General features: G+C 36.4%; 1 protein-coding gene across 1 annotated transcript; it reads right to left on the bottom strand.

Moving 5' to 3' along the window:
- Positions 1-1,255: 1,255 nt before the first annotated feature.
- On the bottom strand, positions 1,256-18,072 carry LOC142631528 (extra-large guanine nucleotide-binding protein 3-like). Its single transcript, XM_075805695.1, has 8 exons — positions 16,813-18,072; positions 16,575-16,712; positions 14,297-14,401; positions 13,998-14,183; positions 10,584-10,758; positions 7,060-7,295; positions 2,381-2,550; positions 1,256-2,272 (listed from the first exon to the last, which is right to left on the bottom strand). Exons 1-8 carry the CDS (start codon positions 17,869-17,871, stop codon positions 1,690-1,692), a joined length of 2,652 nt encoding a protein of 883 aa, XP_075661810.1. The 5' UTR covers positions 17,872-18,072; the 3' UTR covers positions 1,256-1,689.
- Positions 18,073-24,472: the final 6,400 nt, after the last annotated feature.

The following is a 24,472-nucleotide window of genomic DNA, read 5'->3' as shown; positions in this document are numbered from 1 at the left end:
GGTAGACTCTTACAAATGGTCTGAAACTCATTCAAGAGTCATTACTATTTAACACCTGTATCTTATTTCTTGTTGAGATCATGGTGTCCTGAATGCTAAGAATTTTACCGAGGTTCAGCTTGAAGTTTTGTGTAAGTACTCATGGTCCTCCATTATGCGATTAGCTTGGAACTGGAATTGAATGCCTCCTTAAGATGACCTCTTTCCCTCCCCTGTGAGTATCAGTATTAGGCTAGTTTCTTCCTTGTGAAATTGCAAGTACTTCCAGAGTCAAGCAATACAATAGTCGGTACGATGCTGAAAGTGTCTCTCTTCCGCATGGTTTCAAGTGTATGGGTATCACGAATGGCAACCAAGAAGATGTCTGGTATCTCTCGATTTTGAATAGTTTCCTGTTTCCATGGTCTCAGTTTCCACGATCACATCTCTAGCTATTAGTATCATCTTCCTTGCAACATGCTTTTATAAGTAAGAGATTTTTGAAAAGTGGGCATGCGTTAAAACTTTTCATTGCAACTGTAGCAAAGGCCTTGTTGCGTCTTTCTTCTAATTATTGTGCAAGAGACATTCGCCAAACCATCATGGGAGGGCTTTTCAGATCTTTATCCCTACCATTTGGAGGACCCCTTAGCTTGGCGGTGGAATTGGCACGAGAGTTGGTCATAAAGAAGTATCATGAGCTTCATCAAGCTGAGCCAGGCCAATAGCTGTTGCGAGATCATTTGGTTAACCAGCCGAATTGCTAGAAATTAGAAAATCTGTGTCTGCCTGCGTTCGCCACTCAATAACTCTGCACGCACGTTTGCATCAATCTCCAAATACAGTATCGTGCAAAATCGAGCAAATCAATACTACGTCATCCGGGCTTACAACAAGATATAATAGAAGTCATGCTAGAGTAATAATATTTACTCCACATCCAAACAGAAGTAGCCAATACAACTGATTTCATGTGGTAATCTATTTAGAAATAGAGAGGTTAGACCTATATGATGACAATTGCCCTCCACCCATGCTGTGTCTCAGTTCAGGTTCAGCAATTGGCCTCTCCAAAATTGAGACAAGGCTACATACCAACGACCTCTCACAGACACCTTAAAAGCAAGTCTTTTGCATTGGATACAAAATTGAGGTAAGAAATCAAGCACGGCTTCACTTCACTTTAACCGGTTCTCAAAATTTTTGAACATACATAACTAACCCGAGTTTAACATTTGTAATAATATAATTATAATTTACGAAAACCAAAAATATATCTCATCCAGTCCACTAAGACGACTCAAAGGAGAGTTGCCAAGCATATCATTGAAATTTATTGTTGGTGAGTTCCAGAATGAAGGTGATATGAGAAAAGGGAATTTCTTCATTTACAACAAATATAACAAATTTACCTAGGAAAACTTATTCATGTTGAACAATCTATACTATACAGGAAAGCAAATTATGCCAAAAATTTACATTCTTGCAAATCAGATCAAGCTAATTTTGAAGTACTCAACAATCCTGAACTTACCAGCTCACGGCACATTTCCAGCCATACGGACCTCACTTCCTTTACTCCATCATGTCATGTTAAGCACTAAATATCTACCAAATATTCAGAGCAGATAAAAGTATGGGAAATGGGAAGTAGGTCCTCGATCATTCATTTCAAACTGCTGGCTCACCCAAGCTAAACAAAAAAGGGATTCATTCCTGCCTAATATATGGAGAGGAACTCATTTCTGTACTGTAAAATGAATCCTCCCCAGAAATTCCATACATATTTTCATCCTTTTCTTCATCCCACTTGAGGACCTCCCTTATATACTTGAATGCCTCATCAACTGATGTACGATCCCAACCTCGTGTCTGCCACGCGAATAACTTCCGCCCGCTTATGGAAGTATACAGCTCCTTAAATTTGACTGCCACATAGTAGTATGCCTGATGTGCCAGGGACTGACTATTGTGATGAGGCTTCACAGGGCTGAAGTCTCTGAACCATTCACAAGTTGACAAAGGAACCTGGTTTATCTTGTCTTCAAAGGCATCGTATTTGTTCAGCAGGAGCACAAAAGGGGTGTCTTTGAAACAAGGGTGCCTCACCAAACTCTCAAACAAATCTCTGCTTGCAAGCATTTTATTATGAGAAGGACCAGTACCATGGGCCCACATCTGATCATAGTCACTCAAGGAAACACAAAATATCACTGCCCTCACATCTTCAAACATCTCCAACCATTTGCAACCATCATGCAGTCCCTTACAATTTATGCGAATTAGTTGGTATCTGTGACCCAAAAGAGAAGAGACAATAGAAAGTAGTTTTAGCACTGCAAGAAAATTTGTACAAACAGATGCAACAGTATGCAGTAGGAGAAAAGAATGGAGGTTTTACTTGGTCAAGGGAGGTGCGCATTCGAAGTTATCATTGTATATCTCAGACATGGGGCTTCTATCATCAAATGAGAATTCCATGAAGGTAAGACCATTGCTCTGAGTGACTCCCTCTGCATATAAAATGTCCTTGTCTGAAGGTTCATACTCATTGCTTGATATCTCTATAACCTGTAAACAGAAAAACAGTAATGTCCATTGAGATATTAAAAACTAGGCATGTGAACAAAGAAACATTAGGCAATTCAAGCAGGCTCAACTTTCATTAAATCATCTTAGTCAATTGGTGAGAGGGACCACACATCCTAGACCATAACATAGATAATAAATAATAAATAAAAACTAAAAATCAGATCGAAAGCAATTGCCTCATCTGGAGGCATGAGAGAGAAGAACCTTATCCAATCTATTGATTTCCATGACAAACCAAAATATAAATGTTATGACAGATGTAACCTGATAATATAGTCTAGTCTGATTACATCAAAATACAGTAATCTGGTTACATGCTAAGGCTTAGAGCATCCTAAATTAATATATTTACAATATATATTATAGTATGTATGAATCTGTAATTCCAACATAGAAATTATTGCTAAATCCTTTCTACAAATTTTCAATTACTACTTAAGATAAGCTGCCTCTTTGCTTTTACAGCACACTTTTTTTCCCTAGTCCTAATGATGTGGGAAGCATGAAGGAAATTTTATTTTAATTTAGCTTGGTTTAAACTCAATTGTATTGTTATAGGTTCATTGGAATTAGGGTTTAACTTTACTAGTAAAATAAGTTTGCTATTGTTCTCCTATGGAGGCAAGTTTATGATGAACAAAATTTCTCTTGGAGCTTATCCAAGGGTTTGGCACCAACTCCATCCAACCCTAGGTTCTTACTAGATTGTTCTTTCTTAAATAGTGTTGACTCCAAGCAAGCTTAGGTATTCCTAGGTTTTTTTTTTTTTCCTTCAATTTTTTTGCATCTTTTTTTGATTTGTCTTGCATCAATTTTGGCATTAGAACTCATTGGTCTGTATCACCTATACCCTAAACCCTGCCAACTGTTTGTTAACCAATTGTCTTTCTTGGGCTATTTTAGTTTGTGCTCTTCAACCCACCAGAAAAGCATTGAACGGGAATGGTTTTTGTGAATCAATAGGTTCATGATACTGACATATTGTCAACATACAACCTGAACCTGGCCCATGTGTCTAATTGCTAAAGGCACTAAGCTAATGCCATTGTTTACATCAATCTGTCTATTAAACAATATATACGCACATATGATGTGTATATGTACGTATACTAGCCAAATTAAACAAAAATTATGAGAAATGTCAACATGAGCACACTTTGAACCCTAAACCAAATGGCATGTACCTCACTTTCAACCACAATGCCAACAGACTTATTAAGCTATCTTCATCACTAATATATCATAAACAATTTTTATGATTATAATTAATTCTAAATATATTATGTTGCCAGAGTCTTATGTATATTTCCTGATTGCCTGGCCAAAACTAGTAATTGCAATTTTGAAAAACAATGAAATCTAAAACCATTCCTAATTACTTGACAATGAAGGAATATAAGGTACAAAAATCCCCAAAGGAACCAGAAAGCAGATCAATCACCCAGAAACAGGACATGAAAGATCATAACTTTTGCAAAGCATGCCAAGCACAAACCAAATGATGGTTCCACGAATGGGTCCCCACACACCTTCCCCCCCCCCCCCCCCTACATCTTCCATAAAATTCAAATAAGAGTGCACAAAAGAATCTTTGTCTTCTACTATCAAGTGTAATCTGGAACAATGTTCTTCAAAACAAAATCCAGTCTCTACACCATGCATCATGTCAAAAATGTACTCTTCTACCATCCCCAACCACAAGAAGTATGAAACCTGACAACATCTCTGAACCCACCCTTACTACTCAGTACATTACATCTACAGGTACTTCTCATTGACTATAAAGTCCACTGTCCTCAGGCTTCTCCATACTTTATGCTAATAACCCGTCTTCAGAGATAACCACACCCTCACCAAATATGCTTTAGAATTTTTTTTCTTTCAATGAAAAATAGTTTTTCCTGACGTGTAAACAGAAAACTCATGTGCCATATAAAAATGAAGCTAAGACCTCATCCTTTGTCCCTTGTTTATGAGGAAAAGAGATGCAATTTGATCACAGACTATATTATAAAGGACGACTTTTTAAGTTCATCACATTTGCATCACATGAGAGACAAAGTAAAAAAATGATTAGGAGAAAAACCAATTCAGGAAAGCTATGAACCTTTAACAAGCTGCACCAGAATTGCAATATTATATATATATATATATATATATATATATATATAAGCTAGGTCCGAGAATCCCGTAGTTGTGCCAAATGGCTATACTCTTCTTGCATCAAGTGGTTACCTTTTATTAGGACTTGGGTAAATTACAAACTATAGGGATTTTTGTAATTTACCCAACTAAAATCGTAAACCTTTTAACTCATTTCAATTAACACCAGCCAAGACATGGAGTTAGGGAAAAATCATTATGAAACTCCAATTAAGGATCCATTTAGTACTAAAAAACTGCCAACAAAGACAAAAGCACAAAATCGTTGTTTCTTACTAGATTATAATGCAGTCACTCATGAAAAGGGAACTCAACATTTTAAAGGTCTTGGTTGTTGGTTTTGCATAAAATTTGTTGATTGGGTTTAATTTTTTTTAGTTTTGCTATTGGTAATTTTTAATGTTGAACTAATTTTTTTGGGCTTGTTAATTTTGTTTTAGATTTTAGATTCATAAATTTTTTTATGGCCTTTAAAATGATCAATGATATTGTTAAGTGGGGCAAGTGTAATTTTACTCCATCCCTGTAAACACAAATAAAAGCCTTCCATGTAAAATTATAAGACCTCTGATACACTATATGATAGTTGTGAAATTATATTATAATAGTGATTTCCGCCAAAAAATTCACAATAAAATTATGTATTATATAGGTTCATGTCCAAAAAATATCATATCATAAGTGGATGCCTATCTTTTTTTCTTTTCTTTTTTCATTGTTTCTCCTTATGTACTGTGATGCACTTTAAATGCATCAAAAGGTTTAAAAAATACCACTGCAGTTAAAATTCTACAAACAATCAAAGATTCTAGAAATACAACAAATATATATATATATATATATCATTATTTATTTTGTATTATTTTAACAATCTACCATAATTTTTATTATTATAATAATATAAGTTGGTTTTTATATGTTATACTTACACTATGTGACTCAATATAAGTATTACAAATTGTACAATATACATTCACCATGAAACTCATTATATTCACATCAAAATTTTTAACATAATTTACTTCACATGAAACTCTATTACCAAATTTTTATTTTTTATTTATAAGTAAAAGAGTTTCTGCTGCAACTCTAGCACCAAAGTTCTTTAAAAAATATAAAATACCATCCAATTAAAACTAAATTCTAAAAATATTTCAATAAATTTATAAAGAGCTTCATAATTAATGTTTAATTATTTTATAATCAAAATAATTTTTTGATTTTTTATAAAAACTTGGCCTTACACATTTTACTTTTGTCGTGTAAATTTAAGTCATTTTTGTTTTTTTATTTTTAGTATCTATTTTATTATTCAATATTAATTCCATGATTGAAATACTTTCTTTAATTTACATATGGTTATAAATTAAGTTGTGCATCTTACGATGTAACAATAGAGAATAAATATTGCATCCTCTAAATTGTGGTTCCACCAAGTGGCTCAATACTAGTGTTAGATGTGGTACAACATGCTTTTGACATATAGAGTATCATAACATAAGTAAATTAAAATTATTAACACAGTTTGCTTGAAGTGAAAGTGTTGAGCTAGAGTTTAGCGAAATTTAGAAAAACTACTCCGCTTAACTCAAAGTCTCTAAAAATTTAAGAGAATTTTCATTATTTATTTTATATTATTTCAATTATCTACCCATAGTATTTTTTTTTTTTTTGAAATTAAAACTTTGAGTCTTACGCATCGGGCTTGCACTATGTAGCTCAATTTAAGAGCTACACACCGCAGATGTGCTTTCACTATTTGATGCGCTATAAGTATAAATTTATTAACATAGTTTGCTCTAATTAGAACTCTAATCAAAGTTCCAAGAAATTTAAAATAAATATATTAAACTATATACCAAAATCTTCACAAAATTTATAAAAGGAGTTTCGTCTTTATCACAGTAATAACATTTATAATTTTTATTTTTATAAAAATTTGTTTTTTACTTTATGTTTTTAACATAAAACAATTTTTGTTCTTTTATTTTTATTATCTATTTTATTGTCCAATTTCAATTATATCTTTGAAATATTTTCTTAGTTTACAGATGATTTTTCTTATTAATCCATGCATGGCACTAATTTAATTCTATGTGATCAAGGAAACATGACAAATCAAAATGAGAAAAGAAAGACATAAAAGAATTGACTTTAGCAATGAATTAACTGCAAACAGAAACACAAAGAAGGATAAAATAGAGGCTGCCTAAGTATCTATTAGTGGAGCATAGAAAAAGTCAGGAGAATGCCACAGAAACATCCCGAATTAACTGGTATATGCTTCACAGCAAAACAAGTGAAGAAAACATAGTTGAGGCATACCTGATCTAAGAAATATTTAGCAACATCAGGAAGACAATGCAATTCCTCTCTTCTCTTGAATGTTTCCTGAATGGCAGGATCCCTCCAAACTTCATCTACAATTGGAGCATATTCACGTGTAGCAGCTGGGAAGAAAGTATCCAAGTCTCCCGTAGCCACAGTATCCAGTAACCAATCAGAAAAATGCCTGAACCTTTGGTTGATTGAATAGATGCATGCATTTCTTTCATCAGGTCCTGTTTCACGTAAATTCATAACACAGTTAACTGCTTCGTTCATTCTTCCCAAAGAGCCATAAAACTTCTAGGTACATGTAGCCTTTATTTATTTTTCTTTCAATAAAAAGAGGACTTCTTTGACATCAAGAACAAAGAAGAAGGTATCAAGAGCTTCCATTAAATTTATGACATGTTAGACATAAAACTGAGACCATATCAAGCTAACTCCGCACAGTCTTTAACACCAAGAATGAAGGTTTGAAAGGGAAAAAAAATTGATATATCAAAAACTTTGTCACTAAATCAGATATCATCTTCCCACCCAGTCTCCTATATCTTCTTGGATCATCAGGTTCACAATCATAATTACTAAACCTGACACTTGATGTGAATCTTACTTATTTTGCACCTCAGATGCCGGTCTCTTTCAGTAGGTCCAAGGTATACTTTGAGAAATTATCCTTTTCGTAACCTTTTTATATTGACTGGGCATTTTAGAACCTCACCAACTGTACTTACTAACCTGAAACTAGGATTTGAGTCTTGCTTAATTTTGAACCAAACAAGTCAGTGTCTTTCAGTAGGTCCATATAAGGCAAATGGAAGTCACATCCCATTGGTATTTTTATGCTGACCAAAAAACCATTGGAAACTGAGGTAGATATTTATCACCTTCTATGGCATCACCCAAAAACTTCCAAAGGCAGAAACTACAAAAGACCATAATTCACTTGCAAAATAGCAGTGTAGCAATAGTTTATCAATGGATTCAATATTACACAGACAACCAACACCAATTTACAAGGTTTTTTTCTTCTTTTTTTTTTATTTTTTTTTTTTATAGTTGCAACAGGGGAGGGAATATTTGAAACTTTGATGTATTGGAAACACCGAGAGGTGTCGACCAGTTAAGGTACAAGGCTCTTCAACACCAATTTACAAGGTTAATAATACATTAAGAAAAAAAGAAGCAAAACACTTTTTTTTAGGGACTTTGCTACACCAAATACTTTTGTTTTTTTATAGGAAATAAAATGCGTTAACACCAAATACTCTTCCAAGGAAATTTCTTAGATCCTTTTAAGGCTTCATTGTAAGAGAAAACCATAAATTTTCCATTATGGTTCAACTTCCATCTCATACAATCAATTCCACCAGCAACTGAAATATTGGAGCAGAATAAGTGCATACAAAAATCAACCAGTTCCAACTCCAATACAGGAAAGCTCAAAGAATCCACGATTCCAAAAACATACCTATCATCCCCCTATAGCCCAAGAACACATAAGCATCTTTATTCTTAGCTATCAAAAAAATCAACAAGCACATTCTTCAAATCCAGTTCTCCACACTGCAAATCATGTCAAAATCAGATTCTCTGACCATCCCTTACCACAAAGAAAAGGAAGGCAGCAAATTCCTCCCAACCCCTCTAATACCTCTCCAAGGACTACATCCATAAGGCTTCCTTACCTCTTTAAAAATTCAATCACCCCTAGCTTTGCTATATTTTACAACGATAACTAGCCTTCAAAGATAATCATCCTCAATAAAATGCATAACCACCTACCAAGCAAAGCTTGGTTAAAAGTGGTCAATTCCCTAATTCCCAATCCACCATACTTGTTAGGAGAGTATACCAGATTCCAGTCTACCAAATGAAACTTAATGCATTAGTGACAATTTAATTCAAGCTAGAGCAGTCAAATGTGGTAGAAGGGAGCCTAAAATAAAGTGGCTAGAAGTAGTTGGGAAGGATAAAAGATTTGATAAACAAGGACATAATCTTGCATAGGATCAAATGGTAGGAAAGATACATGAAATCAATACCATTACTAGCAAAATAATCCATAGAGCCTACACAAATTTAATTGGAATTAAGTCTTAGTTGAGTTGAGTTTTTTTTTTTTTTTTTTTTTGATAAGTAACGAAAATTTTATTAAAAAACGAAAAACAGCCAACCCGAGTACATTGGGAATGTACTATGGGGGCATAAATCAATAACCAAGATTACAACGATCAAGTAAAACAGGAAGGGAAGAACAAGAAAAATGACAAAAGACCACACTCTAATCGAGGAGAGTGTGTAAGAAAAAAGACTTAATCTCTAACATAGAGCGTTCACATCCCTCAAAGCTTCTAGCATTCCTTTTGCGCCAAATACACCATAACAAGCAATGAGGCACAATTCTCCACAACTCTATATTTCTATGTCGTCCAAACTTACCCTGCCAAGACTCAAACAACTCAATAACCTTTTGAGGCATAACCCAATGAATTCCAAACAAACAAAACACCAACAACCACAACTCACAAGCAATGGGGCAATGAAGAAGAAGATAATTCACTGACTCCCCACAATTCTTACACATATAGCACCAATCAAGAACTACACACGTCGTTTGCGAAGGTTATCTGTTGTTAAAATCTTACCTAAGGAAGCAGACCATGAAAAGAAAGCTACCCTTGGAGGAACCTTCGATTTCCAAATCATCTTCCAAGGGAAGGATAAGATGGTAGGAGGGTAGAAAGAAGGATAGAATCCTCTAACCTCAAAACCTCTACTCCTTCCTGGCTTCCAATACAATTGATTCGGACCCAATCCCCGCACCGTTGAAGAGTAGACCATATCCATAAATAGATCAAAGGATTCTTGTTCCCAATCTTGTGGAGGATGACAAAATTTAGCATCCCAATGAATCCTCCCACCGGACCAACACATAACCTCCGCTACTGAAGAATCCTTTGTTCTTCTAATACAATAAAGTTCCAGAAAAACCTCTTGGAGTGTACGATCTCCACACCACACATGCTTAGTTGAGTTGAGTTGAACTAATTTTGATAGGTAATACACAGACGCATAATACATTGACCCCAAGAACTAATTGTGTAACCCCCCCACCCCCTCCTTTTCTTTTTCCCTCTATTTATGATTAGAGGAGATGCCATTATAAGTTTCTTGGATGTTAAAACAATGTACCATTCTTTGCTTGTTAAGCTATTCTCAACTTATGCCATCTAAATAGAGAAAGAACAAATCTGTTTTCTCCCAAAGGCTTTCCTATAGAGCAATGAACAAATTATAATTTCCTATGCCATGTAAAAATATAATTTAAAGCAACCATAAGGATCTTGAATCGGAAAAGGACAGAGCGTGAAGGGCACCAAAAAAGACATCACACAAGAGTAAGCGATGCTTCAACAAAAAAGACATCACACAAGAGTAAGCGATGCTTCAACTTAATCAACGAACAATATCTCCACCATAAAATGGACATGAAATGAGTCACAAAGTAAAATTTAGACCTGGGGCAGGCTCTTCAGCGTTCAAAGAAGTATTTTTTTTCTCCATCAATACTTCCTCTTCAAATTGCTCTCGGCCCTCAAGTAATATACTAAGATACTTGTACATATTGCTTTGAATCATCAGCTTGATATTCTGCTTCTCTTCTGGAGTGAAGTTCCCATACAAAAACTTGGCCTGTTCATGAAAAGAACAGAAATTCTGAGCATTGAAAGAAATATAATAAAGATTTAAAAATGAATTAGTGCTATGCAAAGAAATCATGCAATTGAATTGAAAAATCAAATATTTAGATAGCAAAGCTGATCAACATTTTGCTAAGCCACATGAGGAGAAGATAACCTCCTCTCAATTTCCCCTTCATCCCTCCTTTTTCAATCACTTCTACCAAAGAGAGAATCAAAGAATATGTTGGGCAGATTTCAATTGAGAGGATAATATAAAACATAGCGACAACACTTAACCCAAAAGCTTAAGCCTTTGAATTTGGGCCCAACTATGTTCTATTAATCATTTTTCTCATTATTATTCAATGTGAGACTCCACTCAAATGTATATAGCCAAAAATCTCCCCCTCACATGAGTCTTCAAGTCCTACTAGCTCTCCCTTGCCTTAACGGGCTTTTTCATTCACTAGCATGTCATACATGGGTCTCTCATACACCATCCATGAGAACCACTTGTCAACCCAACATGCTCATACATGGGAACTGACCTGCATTTCCATGTTCATGGGTCTCACACCATACCCTGATCTTGCAACATTAGCATTACTTCTTTGTTGGGCCTTTTTCCAATATTGTTTTTGTGGGCCTTTTAGGCTTGCTTTGGCCCCGCTCCAACTACAGAAGAGACCTTGAACACCTTACCACCTTGCCTCACACCACCATGGGCTCTGCTGAACACCAAGGGGAAAGTCCAATTTAGAGGTTAAAATTACACATAGGAACACCACTTAACCCAAAAGCTTAAGCCTATGAGTTTGGGTTCATCTATGTTTATATTAATCATTCACTCTTCTCATTATTATTCAATGTGGGACTTCACCCACGTGTATGCTCAACAGAATATCACTACCACATAAACAAATTGTTGGAGAGTACACAATCTCCAATGTCTCTTTTCATTTCTTACCCTCTGTTAAAGAGAAATACTTTTTGATTGCCAATCATTAGGCTTGTCATATGCATGTCCATTTTAGAATAATCCAAGACTCGGTTTGGAAGAAGGATGGAAAAGTAAGAGGAAAGAGAGGATTCTTATCTTCCATATTAGATGTTTAATAGGAACAATGGAATGGAATATGTCTGTTTTTTTATAGTTATTGTGACAACCTTGTATATAAAACACACACACACACACATGTATATATACACAAGTAAAATCATTTCTATTCATAAAAAATGGTACTAAAATACAAAGGGGACAAACAGAGTATATTGGGTTTTTACCCATAAGTTCACCTCTAGATCAAGAATCCAATGAATTTATAAAATAACAGGTATTTGTTGGTCTGCCTTCATCCAAGACATCCAAAAGAAAAGAGACGCTATAAGATGAGATTGCATCTAGAGAAAACTCTTGCCCCTTACAGGTCCTATTCCTCGTCCTCCAAATCTACTACATCAGACTCACTGATACCAAATTCAAAGCCCTTTTCCTGATAGAATTCGGTCTTTGTCACCAAAATCAAAGGACATTTCTCACCCATTAAACTCAAGAGACTACAAATATATCATCCGATAACTCCCTTGCTACTGGAGAATGCAAAGGCAAGTGATCAACATAGTCTTTGTTGACAGCTAACTGAAATAACTCAAGAAATAAAGATGCCAGATGTCTATCAGTAAAACCAAGCAAATCTAACTCTTCTACCATCCCCACTTTGAATCCAAAAAATCTTGAGAAAGTTTCACCCTCCTCTAATGGCCTTCCAAAGCCCCAAAATCATGTGTAATGAGGACTAGATTCAAAGTCCAAGGCCTGCTTCCCACCCCATATTTACTACCACCAACTACCTCCATAGATGATCATCCTCCTGAGTGAAACTCCATAACTGCTTCCCTAAAAGGCATGATTAAACCATTCATAAATTTTCTCTAATATTTTCCTACAAAAGTCTAAATTCTAAATATTGCATTTGGGTTAAAATTATATTGTCATTTTAAATATGTTAACCATCCATTCTTTTAATTCAAAGCATCTCAATATATTTTCACTTCATTCCAAATATATTAAGATCTTATTAGTCCTTTTTTTTATATAAAATAATTTTATTAAATAAGTTCTAAGGGAAACCCAAGTACACAGGAAGTATACATGAAATATGCCAACAGAAAAAAATAAGTCATGAAAATATATTGAGATCTTATCAGTCCTTTTTTTTATATAAAATAATTTTATTAAATAAGTTCTAAGGGAAACCCGAGTACACAGGAAGTATACATGAGATATGCCAACAGAAAAAAATAAGTACAAATTAAGAAAACGTAAAACTATCTTGTACTTCAAGTAAGTTATAAAAAGATAGCCCATGGTAGCTATAGTCATAATGTCTTTAGTACCACATTTTCCACCATTTTCAAATCCAAAACCAAGGACTCATAATTTTCAAAGCATCAAGCATTTCTCTCTCCAACTCCCAACACACTGCATGATACATGAAGGGATTGCCTCCCATATGCTCCTATTATGATAGTTTCCAAACCTTCCTTTCCAACAATCTAACAAATCCACTACCCTTTTGCATGGAATTTGTATAATTAAAGGTAACAAATACAAACTCAAAATATTAAAATTTAAAAATTTAAAAATTAAAAAAAGAATGCCAAAATAAGAAAAACTGTATATAACCATGAGGGCCAATAGTACGTTTTTTCCATCCTTTACTCCATAGCCAATTTTCTCTCAATTTTTTGCCCATATTTGGCAAATGAGAATAGGTACCCCAGGTGGTCAACAGCACCTAAGCCCCCTCTCCACTCCCAGTTTTCCATCCCCTCTTATATCCTCCCTTTTTCCCACCTAACAAACAATACCTCAGGATTTAAGCAGAGAAAACTGGTATGGTTTTTGATTTAGTTGCGTCAATATAATTATCAAATAATGGATTCTTGAGTTAATTCAACCAATACCTATATTTTAAGAAACAATCACTTTAAGAAGCATGTCTGTAAGGAGAAAGAGAGAGAGAAAAAGAAGAATAAAAATAGAATGGAAAGTAAGAAACAACACTCACAAGTGCCTAATTTGACTGATTTTTTGGGGGGGGGGGGGTGTTAATATGCATATTGACATCAGCACCAAAGGAAAAATATGTGAACAAATTTTATCACATGCACAATCTTAAAGTTAGCACAAAAGCAGTACTTTTTTCCCCCATTTATTCCTAAAAGCAGTAATATATGTAAATATACCTGCTTGAAGATGGTGCCAGTTCCAGATCCTTCCAACCCAAATAACAGAAGTTTCTGAATTCTTCCCTGCTCCAAATATTCAGGCACAGACCTGCCTGAAATAACGGCTGGATCTTCTTTCGTCTCATGAGGATTACCAGGTGGAAAAGGCAATGAAAGTAATGAGCAAATGAAACGAGTGGACGCCTGCCTACCAAAAACCAAACTGCAACTGTATAAAAAACCAACTCAAATCCATTTGTTGAAATTGAAACTTGAACCTGACAAGAGATATAGATTATTCATGGATATGAGAGAACCTTTCCCCATATATTCCCCTTTATGTTATTTTGACCTTCTTCCTCATAAGATCCATCATCATACACCCAAAAATGGGTATCCCGGGGGCATTGTACATTGGCCAGCTGAAATGAAAGTCAAAACACTCAAAATTAAGCTTAAAGGGCAATAACACTTCCACCGAGAAGATATTAAGAAACTACTTCAACAAAGAGTACTTAAATCTCCAATAAATTTTATAAAAGGAAAAAAAAAAAAAAAAGAAGAAGAAGGGGGGGGGGGGAAGATATTAAGTTAGACTATTGTATAATCAGCTTTGACAGATTTACCAGCTGGGAAATATGAATGATAGCTTGAATTTATCAGACATATAAGGTAATTATTTATAATATATACTTGGGTGAAATAAGTACAACATATTTAAGAGCCAGCGAGATTAGAAGGGGGATAGATTCAAAATACAAGAGGGAAAAGCATGACTCAAAAAAAAATAGCAAATATGCATCATAAATTCCTGATCACTAAAAAATAATTAAAGCTCCACATAACAGTATACAAGAATAGAATGCAACTGGAACGAACAGAAAGACGAAAAGACAATGTTATAAAATTTTAACATGATTCCACAAATAGACCTTTTTTAAAAGTAAGTTCTGCAAATAGACCTTATATTTTGAGTCATCTATGTCTTGAACTTCCAGTGAATATGAAATGGCCTGTAGATATAAACAGAAACTTGCAAGTTTGCCCCCTTGATTTGTAAGATTTTATAATATTGGATACTCTCAAGAAGACAGAGAGAGACCCTTATTTACAGCATATGGCTCTAAGTGCCCCTCCACATGCATTGATCTACTGATTTAAATGATCAAAACGGTGATTTACAGAAAATTTATGCAGAAACTGACCTCTATTTTCCTATGAATCATCCAGATTATATGGGAGACGTAGCAGAGAGATTCAGGTAACATATGCCATTGCTTAAAAATGGAAGTGCAGAAAACTGACAAATAGTGTCAAGCTTGTCAATTGGAAAAGGAGATGATGAATGCAAGCATATGGACATCTTACTGATTCCAAACAAATCATGAGAATAATTAATGTACCTAGTTGCAGAGAGCACTTAGGGAGTTTAACTTTAATATTCTAGTCGATTGGTTTAATTTGCCATTTTAAAACATGTCAAAAGGCAGATAATGCTTCATAGGCATTCGCTTTGATATTCTAATGTTCCCTATGGGAATGTGTTTGGATCTCTCTCTCTCTCTCTTAGTAACCTAAGGAAAAAGATGGGGGCAAATGGTCATTGGCTGGACTTTTAAGGCTTTCCCTACCAAACATAATCTAGTGGCAACTTCAAGTTGTTAATCACAACTTTAATAAGTTATTACAAGTAGCATCCTTCAGATATGACTTCGCCTCTGACATCTATGTCAAACACTCTACAAATTCCCCTTTATGCCACTCTAAAGGCAAGATTACTTCCACAAAGAAATGCAAGTCCCTTTTTTGGTAAGTAATGCAAGTCAACCTGATTTGCTAAGTATTTTCCAAGTGAATTTTCCAATTGTTCCACATTGACCCTTCGGTCTTCTGAACTCCTAGACCATTAAACCTCTCATATTAGTTTTTCTTTTTTTATAAGTAACCTCTCATATTAGGTTTGATGACATTGGGATTGGAACAAATGTATCTCATTTGCATTGTTTCTACTGTCTCTTGAAAAACTTGAACTTTTGCATTTTTTTTTTTTTTTTTTGGGTTTGATAAGTAACTTTTGCATGTTTTTAAGCCCCTCAGATGCAACAACTATTTACAACTCATACCCAAAAAGGCCAACACAGTAAAAACAGCTGGGATTGGTAACAACAAATTCTCAAGGGGTAGGACTAAATCAAAAGGTATAGATTCCAAGCTGACCAAATAGTGGCAGGAGTTAAGTTATAGATGAGCTTTCTCATATTAAACAAGGAAACAACTCCATCTAGTAAGTGGTATGAAAACCTTTAAAAATATGGTTGTTCCTTATTAACATGTGATATGATTAGCACTTTTGATGCATCTGTATGAATCTCTTTTAACAATATTCCTGATAACGGATAGGACTCCACATGGCTAGACATTTGGTCTATATTCTTAATGAATGACTCTATTGTAACAAAAATTCTGGTATTGCATTACCAAATCACACTTTCCCAAAGTAAAGTTTTTTTAAACTTCATTTTTTTTTTTTTCATGTAGCTTTTTTCAAACAATCCCATTTTCAAGATACTGAAAATAAATTGTACCAAATCATACCTTCAACACTCTGAGCTCAATCTTGGTGATCTCACGGCCATTAATGTAAACTTTGGTGTTCCCATTACTCGCAGTGGGCTTAAGCTTACCCCCAACATTCAATTTGGAACTTATCATCCGATCAGGCTTCTCCCCCTCCTGCAATCCAAATTGAAAGCATAAAAACACAAGCATGAATGAACTAAATAACAGAGGAAACAAAAAAAGTAACTTGAAAGAGTGTTTTGACTTCACCAACCTTTCCCCAAAGGCCAGAATCCTTATCATACCAATACTTCCCGGGCTTCAACTTCTGCGGCGCCATAGAACACCCGAGAATCTCAGCCAACTCCTCCTGCCGCAACGGCCTCCCATTCACAACCAACTGTTCAGGCCTCAATTGGTTGGAGGCACACTCCTTCTCTGCCTTCATTATCTGCTTAACCTCCAATGGACTACAAACCTTTGTCAAAATCCTTGAACTCTTTCCCAACCCGCCTCGCCTCGCCTCATCAATCGGCTGCCCGATACAACTCACGCACTTTCTCCCCTCCGGCATCGATCCCATCGCCTTTAACACACAGTTACTACAGTACTTAGCATCACAAACCATACACGGCTCTCTCTCTTTCAACCTATTCCCTTTCCCACACCTACTACACACTCCTCGCTTCCTTGACCACCACTTCTCCTTCTCGCCTCGCGATGATCCTACGGGGAATTCGGCAGCGCTGGAGTACGCGTCCGATTCGTCCTCCTCCGAATCCCTTGGCGTGTTGAATGTCACCACCGGTGCTCGTTTTCCTTCTCCGTTCGCGTTTGGCTCCTCCGAGTCTTCAACCTCTCTGATTCCGTTCGTGAATTCCGGTCCTTCTTCGTTGCTGCTCTGTAGCTCGAATTGAGCTCTTGAAGCCGAAGCCGAAGCCGAAGCAGAAGCAGAAGCAGGAGCAGGAGAGAATCTACGTCTTTCTTCGGGAGTGTTGAGCTCCCTGCTGTAACCTCCTACTCCATTTCCATTTCCATTTCCATTTCTGATTCGATTGAACCTGTTGTGCTTCGGATGGATCGGCATGGCGACCGGGATTAAGGAAAGGTCCGAAACAGTAGGGACCGTAGAAGCGCGAACAGGAATGGAATTGAGGTCAAGGGGATCAACCTTAGGGACTTGGTAAGGCACCGGAGGCCCCTGGTATTCGACGGCTATTGAGTAATCGAGGTGCTCTTCGTCTGGCAATGGCGCACCTGCTGGTAGCATCTTTCTCAGAGCATCTTCCCAAGCTTTTCCTTCTTCTTCTGCTGCTGATGACTCTGACGCCATCTTGTTTGGTTCCCGAGAAAAGTTCGCGGCAGTTGAGTTAGAAAATAAAAAAAAAATTTAAAAATCAAAGAAAAAAGGTTTTCCTTTTTCTGGAGAGAGAGAGAGAGAGTTGAGTAGGTGGATATGGCTTCTGCTTCTGTGTGCTGCAGTGTATGTGAGAGAAAGAGAGAGACAGAGAGACAGAGTGGGGCGGAAAAATAAACAGAGTTGACAGACTAACGGAAGACGTCAGTCAAGTACGGTATTCTTTTAGGTTAGGATTCCGTTAGATTTGAAGGGCTCCATAGACTTGAAGTAAGTAACTGCCATGCCGTAAATTCGGATGACTAGAGAACTCATAAACATTGGGGGTCTTCAGTTAACTCAATTCACTATGTGGTTGTTCAGTTAACTCAATTCTTCTAATAATAACTTGATGCTTATAAAAAGAAAGGACTGCATTTACTCGCAAAAAAAAAAAAAAGCAAAATACTTGTTCGCCAAAAAAAACCCAATAATAATTAATATTGGTGTTGCAATTGAGTATTGTTGAGGTAATTAAGGTTGAGCACAACGTGGCAGCTTCCAAAGCAGAGAAGTTTTAATAATTGCAGGAGTTTTGATTGTCCCAGCTGTCTCAGAAACGCTGTTCAAGTCCAGGGTGTCTGTCTCACATTTTAAATCTTTTTTTTGCATTTTGAATATGTCAACGAGATTTCAGTGAGGCATTCTCAATGATTGGGTTAAAATTCCTATTACTTCATTTTGTTGAACTTTAATCAACTATACTCTTCTCAAACGTGCTTAGCTTTCACACTCACGCCCTTTTTTTTTTTCTTTTTTTTTTTTTGAGGAACACACTCACACCTAAATGACATCACCAACTCTATCTATCTTCTACCATTTTTTTTCATTTTCTTAATAAAACTTCAAACAAAAACAAAAAAATGGTCACATGTCAATATCAGTTTATCAACGCAATCTGATTTTTTTTTTTTTCTTAATCAGAAAACCCTTTTTCATTTCTATTGGAATTTACTACCAATCCTTCTCTCCAGCGCACATGATCTTATCGGTATTGACATATTTCGTTTAATAAATAAATTGGATAATAGTAAGTTGTTTGTTATGTTGATTATGGTCCTTGTAGAATATATACTCTGAGATGTTACGTCTATAATATTTTCACAATAAATTATAAGTGGTTAGTTGTTATTAGTTCAAATTTGAACCTAACACTAAGATTACTTTTTTGTCTCAACAATAACAACCAGTAACAATTTACCACTTAAAATTTATTATAAAAATATTGTGAAAATATTATGCACATATCATTTTTCTACCTATATAATATAACTAAACAATAGAGACAAAAAAGTGCAAGCCAAATAACAAACGCAGAGAACAAAAGGTAACAATATGGTGTAAAAAATTAATTATTTTATAATATCAATTTTTTGAAAGTATATATAAATAAATGGCTCAGCATTTTTTTATTTAGTAATTCCATAGCATTTTGGACTACTGAAAAGAAAAAGTTTGGCTTTGAAGATTAGGCTTCAATACCAATAGAAAAATGCACGGGACCATATCATGTGCAATGCACGTAGTTTATTTAGTTGGTTGGATTAAATGTAGTTAAATGGTCATATGCCAGGCACACATCATCTTTCTATTAGGAGTTGAAACCTAAAACTCCAAACATGTTTAGGTCCAAATGTTATCCTACAATCATTATATATCATAGGCGTAAATGCACTTTTAGTTCCTACATTTTGACTTTTTTTCTATTTTGATCCCTACATTTTAATTTCACCATTTTTAGTCCCTAAACCAATTAACGCGTGACATTTAAGTCTTTATCGTCAGCCAACAAAAGGAGATAGCATATGTGGCTAACCGAGAAATAAAATAATGATATTTTTTTACACGTGACATGACCCACTTCGACACATGGCTTTCCCGCCCCAAACCCAGTCACGTGTATGTCACATAAGGCACTCACCAACCAATCTACCACTGAAAATCTCCAAATCAGACTTGAATCCCTAGAATTACCCTCTTAATCTCTCTCGAACCATCAGCCTCTCTCTCAAACCATCTCTGTCACTTGAAGCCACCATCATCATCAACCATCTCTCAAGATCTTCAACCATTTCAAAGTCCCTAATCAGATGGAAGCAAACTCTTCAACCAGTTCAAGCTTGAGGAGGAGAGCTCCATTAAGGTGCTACTATGCTGAAAAACCAATGTTAGTCGTTTCGTGGACAGCAAACAACCCTGGCAGAAGGTTTTATGGTTGTCCAAACTACTAGGTATTTCAATTTGAGTATTTCGTTTTATTGGGTTTCAGTTTTTTTGTTTAAATTCTTCTTTGGTGGTGGAATTTTATTTTTCAATTTTCTTGTGTTTCATTATTAAGTGCTTGGTTTGCATTTCAGGTTGAGCGAAAGTGTAAATTCTTCCAATGGCGTGATGATGAGATATGTGAATGTGGTAAGGTGCTCATCCCAGAGCAAAGGCAATGGATTATCAAACTAAAGGCCGAGGTTGCAAGATGCTACAAGAGAGAGAAGTTTTATACTATGGCTTTGGCATTCTTATTGGTGATATGTGGGATTTGTCTCTATAATTGTATGTGTAGTTAGACAAGTAGTGGAAGTTTGGTTAGGCAACAAGTGGGGAGTGTGGAAGTGTTTATGTTTGGTTAGGTGGGTGGTGGAAGTGTATGTTTGGTTAGCATGTTACAAAGGAAAAATGAACTTGTGCTCTCTTCATTTCCTTGGACCATGCTCAGATGATTGATTCCCACCATGTCTATTACTTCCATGTATGGATGCATTCTTAGAAGCCTTTAGAGTCTCTGATGTGACCACCCTTGTCTTTTTCTGCCTTGGATTTGGGTTGCTGCAATTGGAGTTCTGATGTGCACCTGGATTTTGTGTGGTGCTGCCTGACTGGTGTGGTGCAGCTGGAGTGGAGTTGTGCTGCTGTGTATAAGAGTGGATGAATGTGCTTCTGCTGGCCTGAAATGGATTGGATGAGCTTGTCCTGGCATGAGGTGTTACATTTGGACTGGATTGGTGCATCATGGTCTGAGATGATGTAAATTGAGTGGCTGAGCTTGTCTTGGCCTAAGATGGTGCACTTGGCCTGAAGCTGGGCTTGCTGGACTGGTATGGTGCACTTGGAGTGGCTGGGCTATGCATGCTGGACTGAGGTGGTGCACCTAGCCTGAAGTTGGGCGTGCTAGACTGGTATGGTGCACTTGGAGGGGATGGGCTATGCATGCTGGACTGAGGTGGTGCACTTGGATTGGAGCTGAAGCTATGCATACTAGCCTAGTATGGTGCACCTAGTATGGCTGAGGCTACCCTGGTTCTGGTTCTGGTTTTGCTGGTCTACAAAATTCACACACATTAATATTGAATTTTGAAAAGCAACTATTTCGCACACATGTCCATATATTACCTTATTAGATGTATTGGTTCTGTTTGCGGTGCCTGGCAGTAAGGAATTCCTTCCAATCTTATATTTGCAACTTCTTTTATTATGCCCTAACTTACCACAGGCCTTGCATTGCTTAGAGATGCCAACTCTCCTACTTGTTGGCTCATTAGGTTCCCTTGCTCTCTTCTTCTTAGGTCTGCCTGGTGGTCTTCTTTTGATGGGAGGCTGAACTGGGGTCACACCACTAGGTCTCTACATATTATGTCCATTGATTGGTGATATGATTGGTTCATAGCATGCCTTGTATGTAGAGACATGGTAACATGGGTGAACATACTGCTCAGCATCTTGTCTGTTAAAAAATATGCAGGTGATTGCATGAGCACAAGGTATGCCACTTATATCCCACTTCCTACAACTGTAGTGTGTTGTGGCCAAGTCAACAGTGAAACTTTGCAAACCATTTTTTACTTCAAACTAGGTCTGCCCTGCCCAAGAAGCTAACCACCTACAGGCTGCCAATTTTTCCTTGTGCAACCTCTTTAGAACCTTGGCACAAATATCTGACTCTACTCTTAGAATCTTCTCTCTATTTTCTTAAAACCTAGTCATGAGATATAGCCTGATAAACTTAAGCTATAAGCACATACAAGTACAATGAAACATTAGATATTAATTGCAACACCTGCTAAAAACAGTACCAAACAATGAACCTAATTAACTGTAGGTGATCACAAAGACTCATACCATGATAATTATAGGCTTAGACCTAAATGTAAGAATCTTGCTGTTGAAACTCTCACACATATTGTTCAATATAGTGTCAGTCAAGTCATCCTCACCAAACATGCGTCTCGCCCATTTTGTTGTTGAATAAGCATCCAACCAACTATGTGCATTAGCATCAATACCCTTCAGCTCATCCATCACCCTATCAAACTCTTCTTTATAAGTTGCCTTGGTTGCCTTCCAAAACAATTCTCTGATCAGAACACTAGGATGATTCTTCCTGAAGTTGTTGTAGAGTGCCTGTAGCAAATCCTATGTTCATACTATGGCTAGTTATCAATGAAAGTTTGCACCAATCCTTGTCACAAACAGTATCAAAGGAAAATGTGTCTTAGAGATAGATACAATGAGTAAATGAAGAAAAAAACAACCAATGTTTGACCTATGTCTTAGAGAATAAACTACACACCTTCTGCTGGTCTGACATAAACACTCATCTCCTATTTTGACCTATGTTTGCAAGTAACAGATTGATGAACCAAGTTCAAGAGTCCTTGGTTTCAGCCTCTACCACTACATATGCAAGTAAGAAATACTCCTCATTAGGATCTCTGCATACTACAGTAATCAATTGCCCCCCTCACTTGTTCTTCAAATGGCAGGCATCCAAACCAATGAATGGCCTGCATCCAGCCAAAACCCCCTTCTTGTAGCCCTCCAAACATATGTATAGCCTCTCAAAATAAGGCAACCACACACCAAATCCATCTCAGTTGCTAAATCTCTATCATGGAAGGTATGTACCTTCATAAGTATGGTACTACAAGGACTGACCCTCCTTAATTCCTTACAGTACTCTCACAGCTGGTTGTACTGTTGTGTATAAACCCCATCAACATATTCTCAAGCCTTATCCCTAGCCCTACTTGCTTTTTTTACACTTATGTTTAGGGTATACTTGTCATAGACAGCCTCTTGGATATCTCTCAGCTTGATATTAGGCTATCTTTTCACCTTCTTCATTAACTTCTTTCTAATGTATGATGAAGTATACCTAAGATTCTTATAACTTCTAGAGCAGGTGTGTTCCAATGTCAATGTCCTTAGTTGGTAGCTCCTCTCCCTTGGCAACTTTGTTAGATAGGCAAAAAATTTGCACCCTTCTTGGCAGACAGTTCTTACCCTTTGCAGATGACTTTTAGCAAATCTGATCCCCTATCCACCATGAACTGTATAATCTGTTATAACTTCCTTGAATTGCTTAGGTGTAGTAAACAACATATCTTTCTCAAAAGAAATATGCTCAGCCTTAGCCATTGGCTTAAGCACAGGGAACTTCCTCACTTGCTCTTTTTTCCGTTCCCTTTCATCTCCCACATGTGTCCTATTATCATCCTCAGATTTATCATCACTATCATACCCAAGCTCATCATTAGATGATGATTCCAGAAGACTATGCAATTTCTCGCTCTCATAATCAAAGTGCATTACACCAGCACCCATTTGGCCCGGTTCATTAACATCAGCATCATCCTTACCATCCCAACTGTCACTACTATCTTCAACAAAGTCCCTAACACCATGGTTCAACTCTACATCATCTTCTAGGCCACTTCCTCCACCATCACTTCCCACACTATCACTGCTATCACTTATATGAAAGACCTCAGGTGGGTGCTCAATGATAGGTTCATTACCTACTCTCCTTGAACCCACTTGAGAAGGAGCCACATTAGTAGGAACATCAACATTAACCTCCTCAATAACAGGTCCTTCACCTATTCTCCTAGCATCTACCTCAATTGGCTCATCCTCATTGTTAAAAGTTTGATCATTAGCATACATGTCATCACTATCACAAAAATTGTAAAAATCATCCCCATCATGGTCATCATGTTCACTGCCATCACTATAACTACTATCATCATTTTCATAATAACTTGTAAAGTCTTGCTCCAATGTCAATGGTTGTACACCCTCACCAACATCCTCTCCTTCATCAACTAATATAGGGTCATGTATTAGGTGCTCTACATACACATGAATATCTTCATGACCCCTCACTAATTTTGTCAGGTACATGGCATCATAATCATCAACAATCAAATGGAAGTCTGCTAGTTCTTGGTCCACTCCAGGCATTTTATACCACAGCTTACTAACAGATGTGTACCCAAAGTCTCTACATATACTCTCTATCTCAACCTTGGACCACCTTTCAGGGTCACAATTATCAACTACATCTATTGCACCTCCCACATATTTTCGGCCATTCTCAGTAAAATGGCCACCATGATGCACAGATATACTAAATAGCTCATCCATTGTGCATGCAACATAACCCTAAAACCATTTATTAAACAGCACTCATTTACCAACACAGCACTTATTAAAATAGTTCACTCTACATGCAACATACCCCTAAAACCAATTAAACAATGCT

Source organism: Castanea sativa, chromosome 4 (assembly GCF_040712315.1).
Source record: "Castanea sativa cultivar Marrone di Chiusa Pesio chromosome 4, ASM4071231v1".
NCBI lineage: Eukaryota > Viridiplantae > Streptophyta > Magnoliopsida > Fagales > Fagaceae > Castanea > Castanea sativa.
The sequence above is the reverse complement of the archived record's forward strand: the minus strand, read 5'-3'. Positions and strand labels throughout refer to the sequence as shown.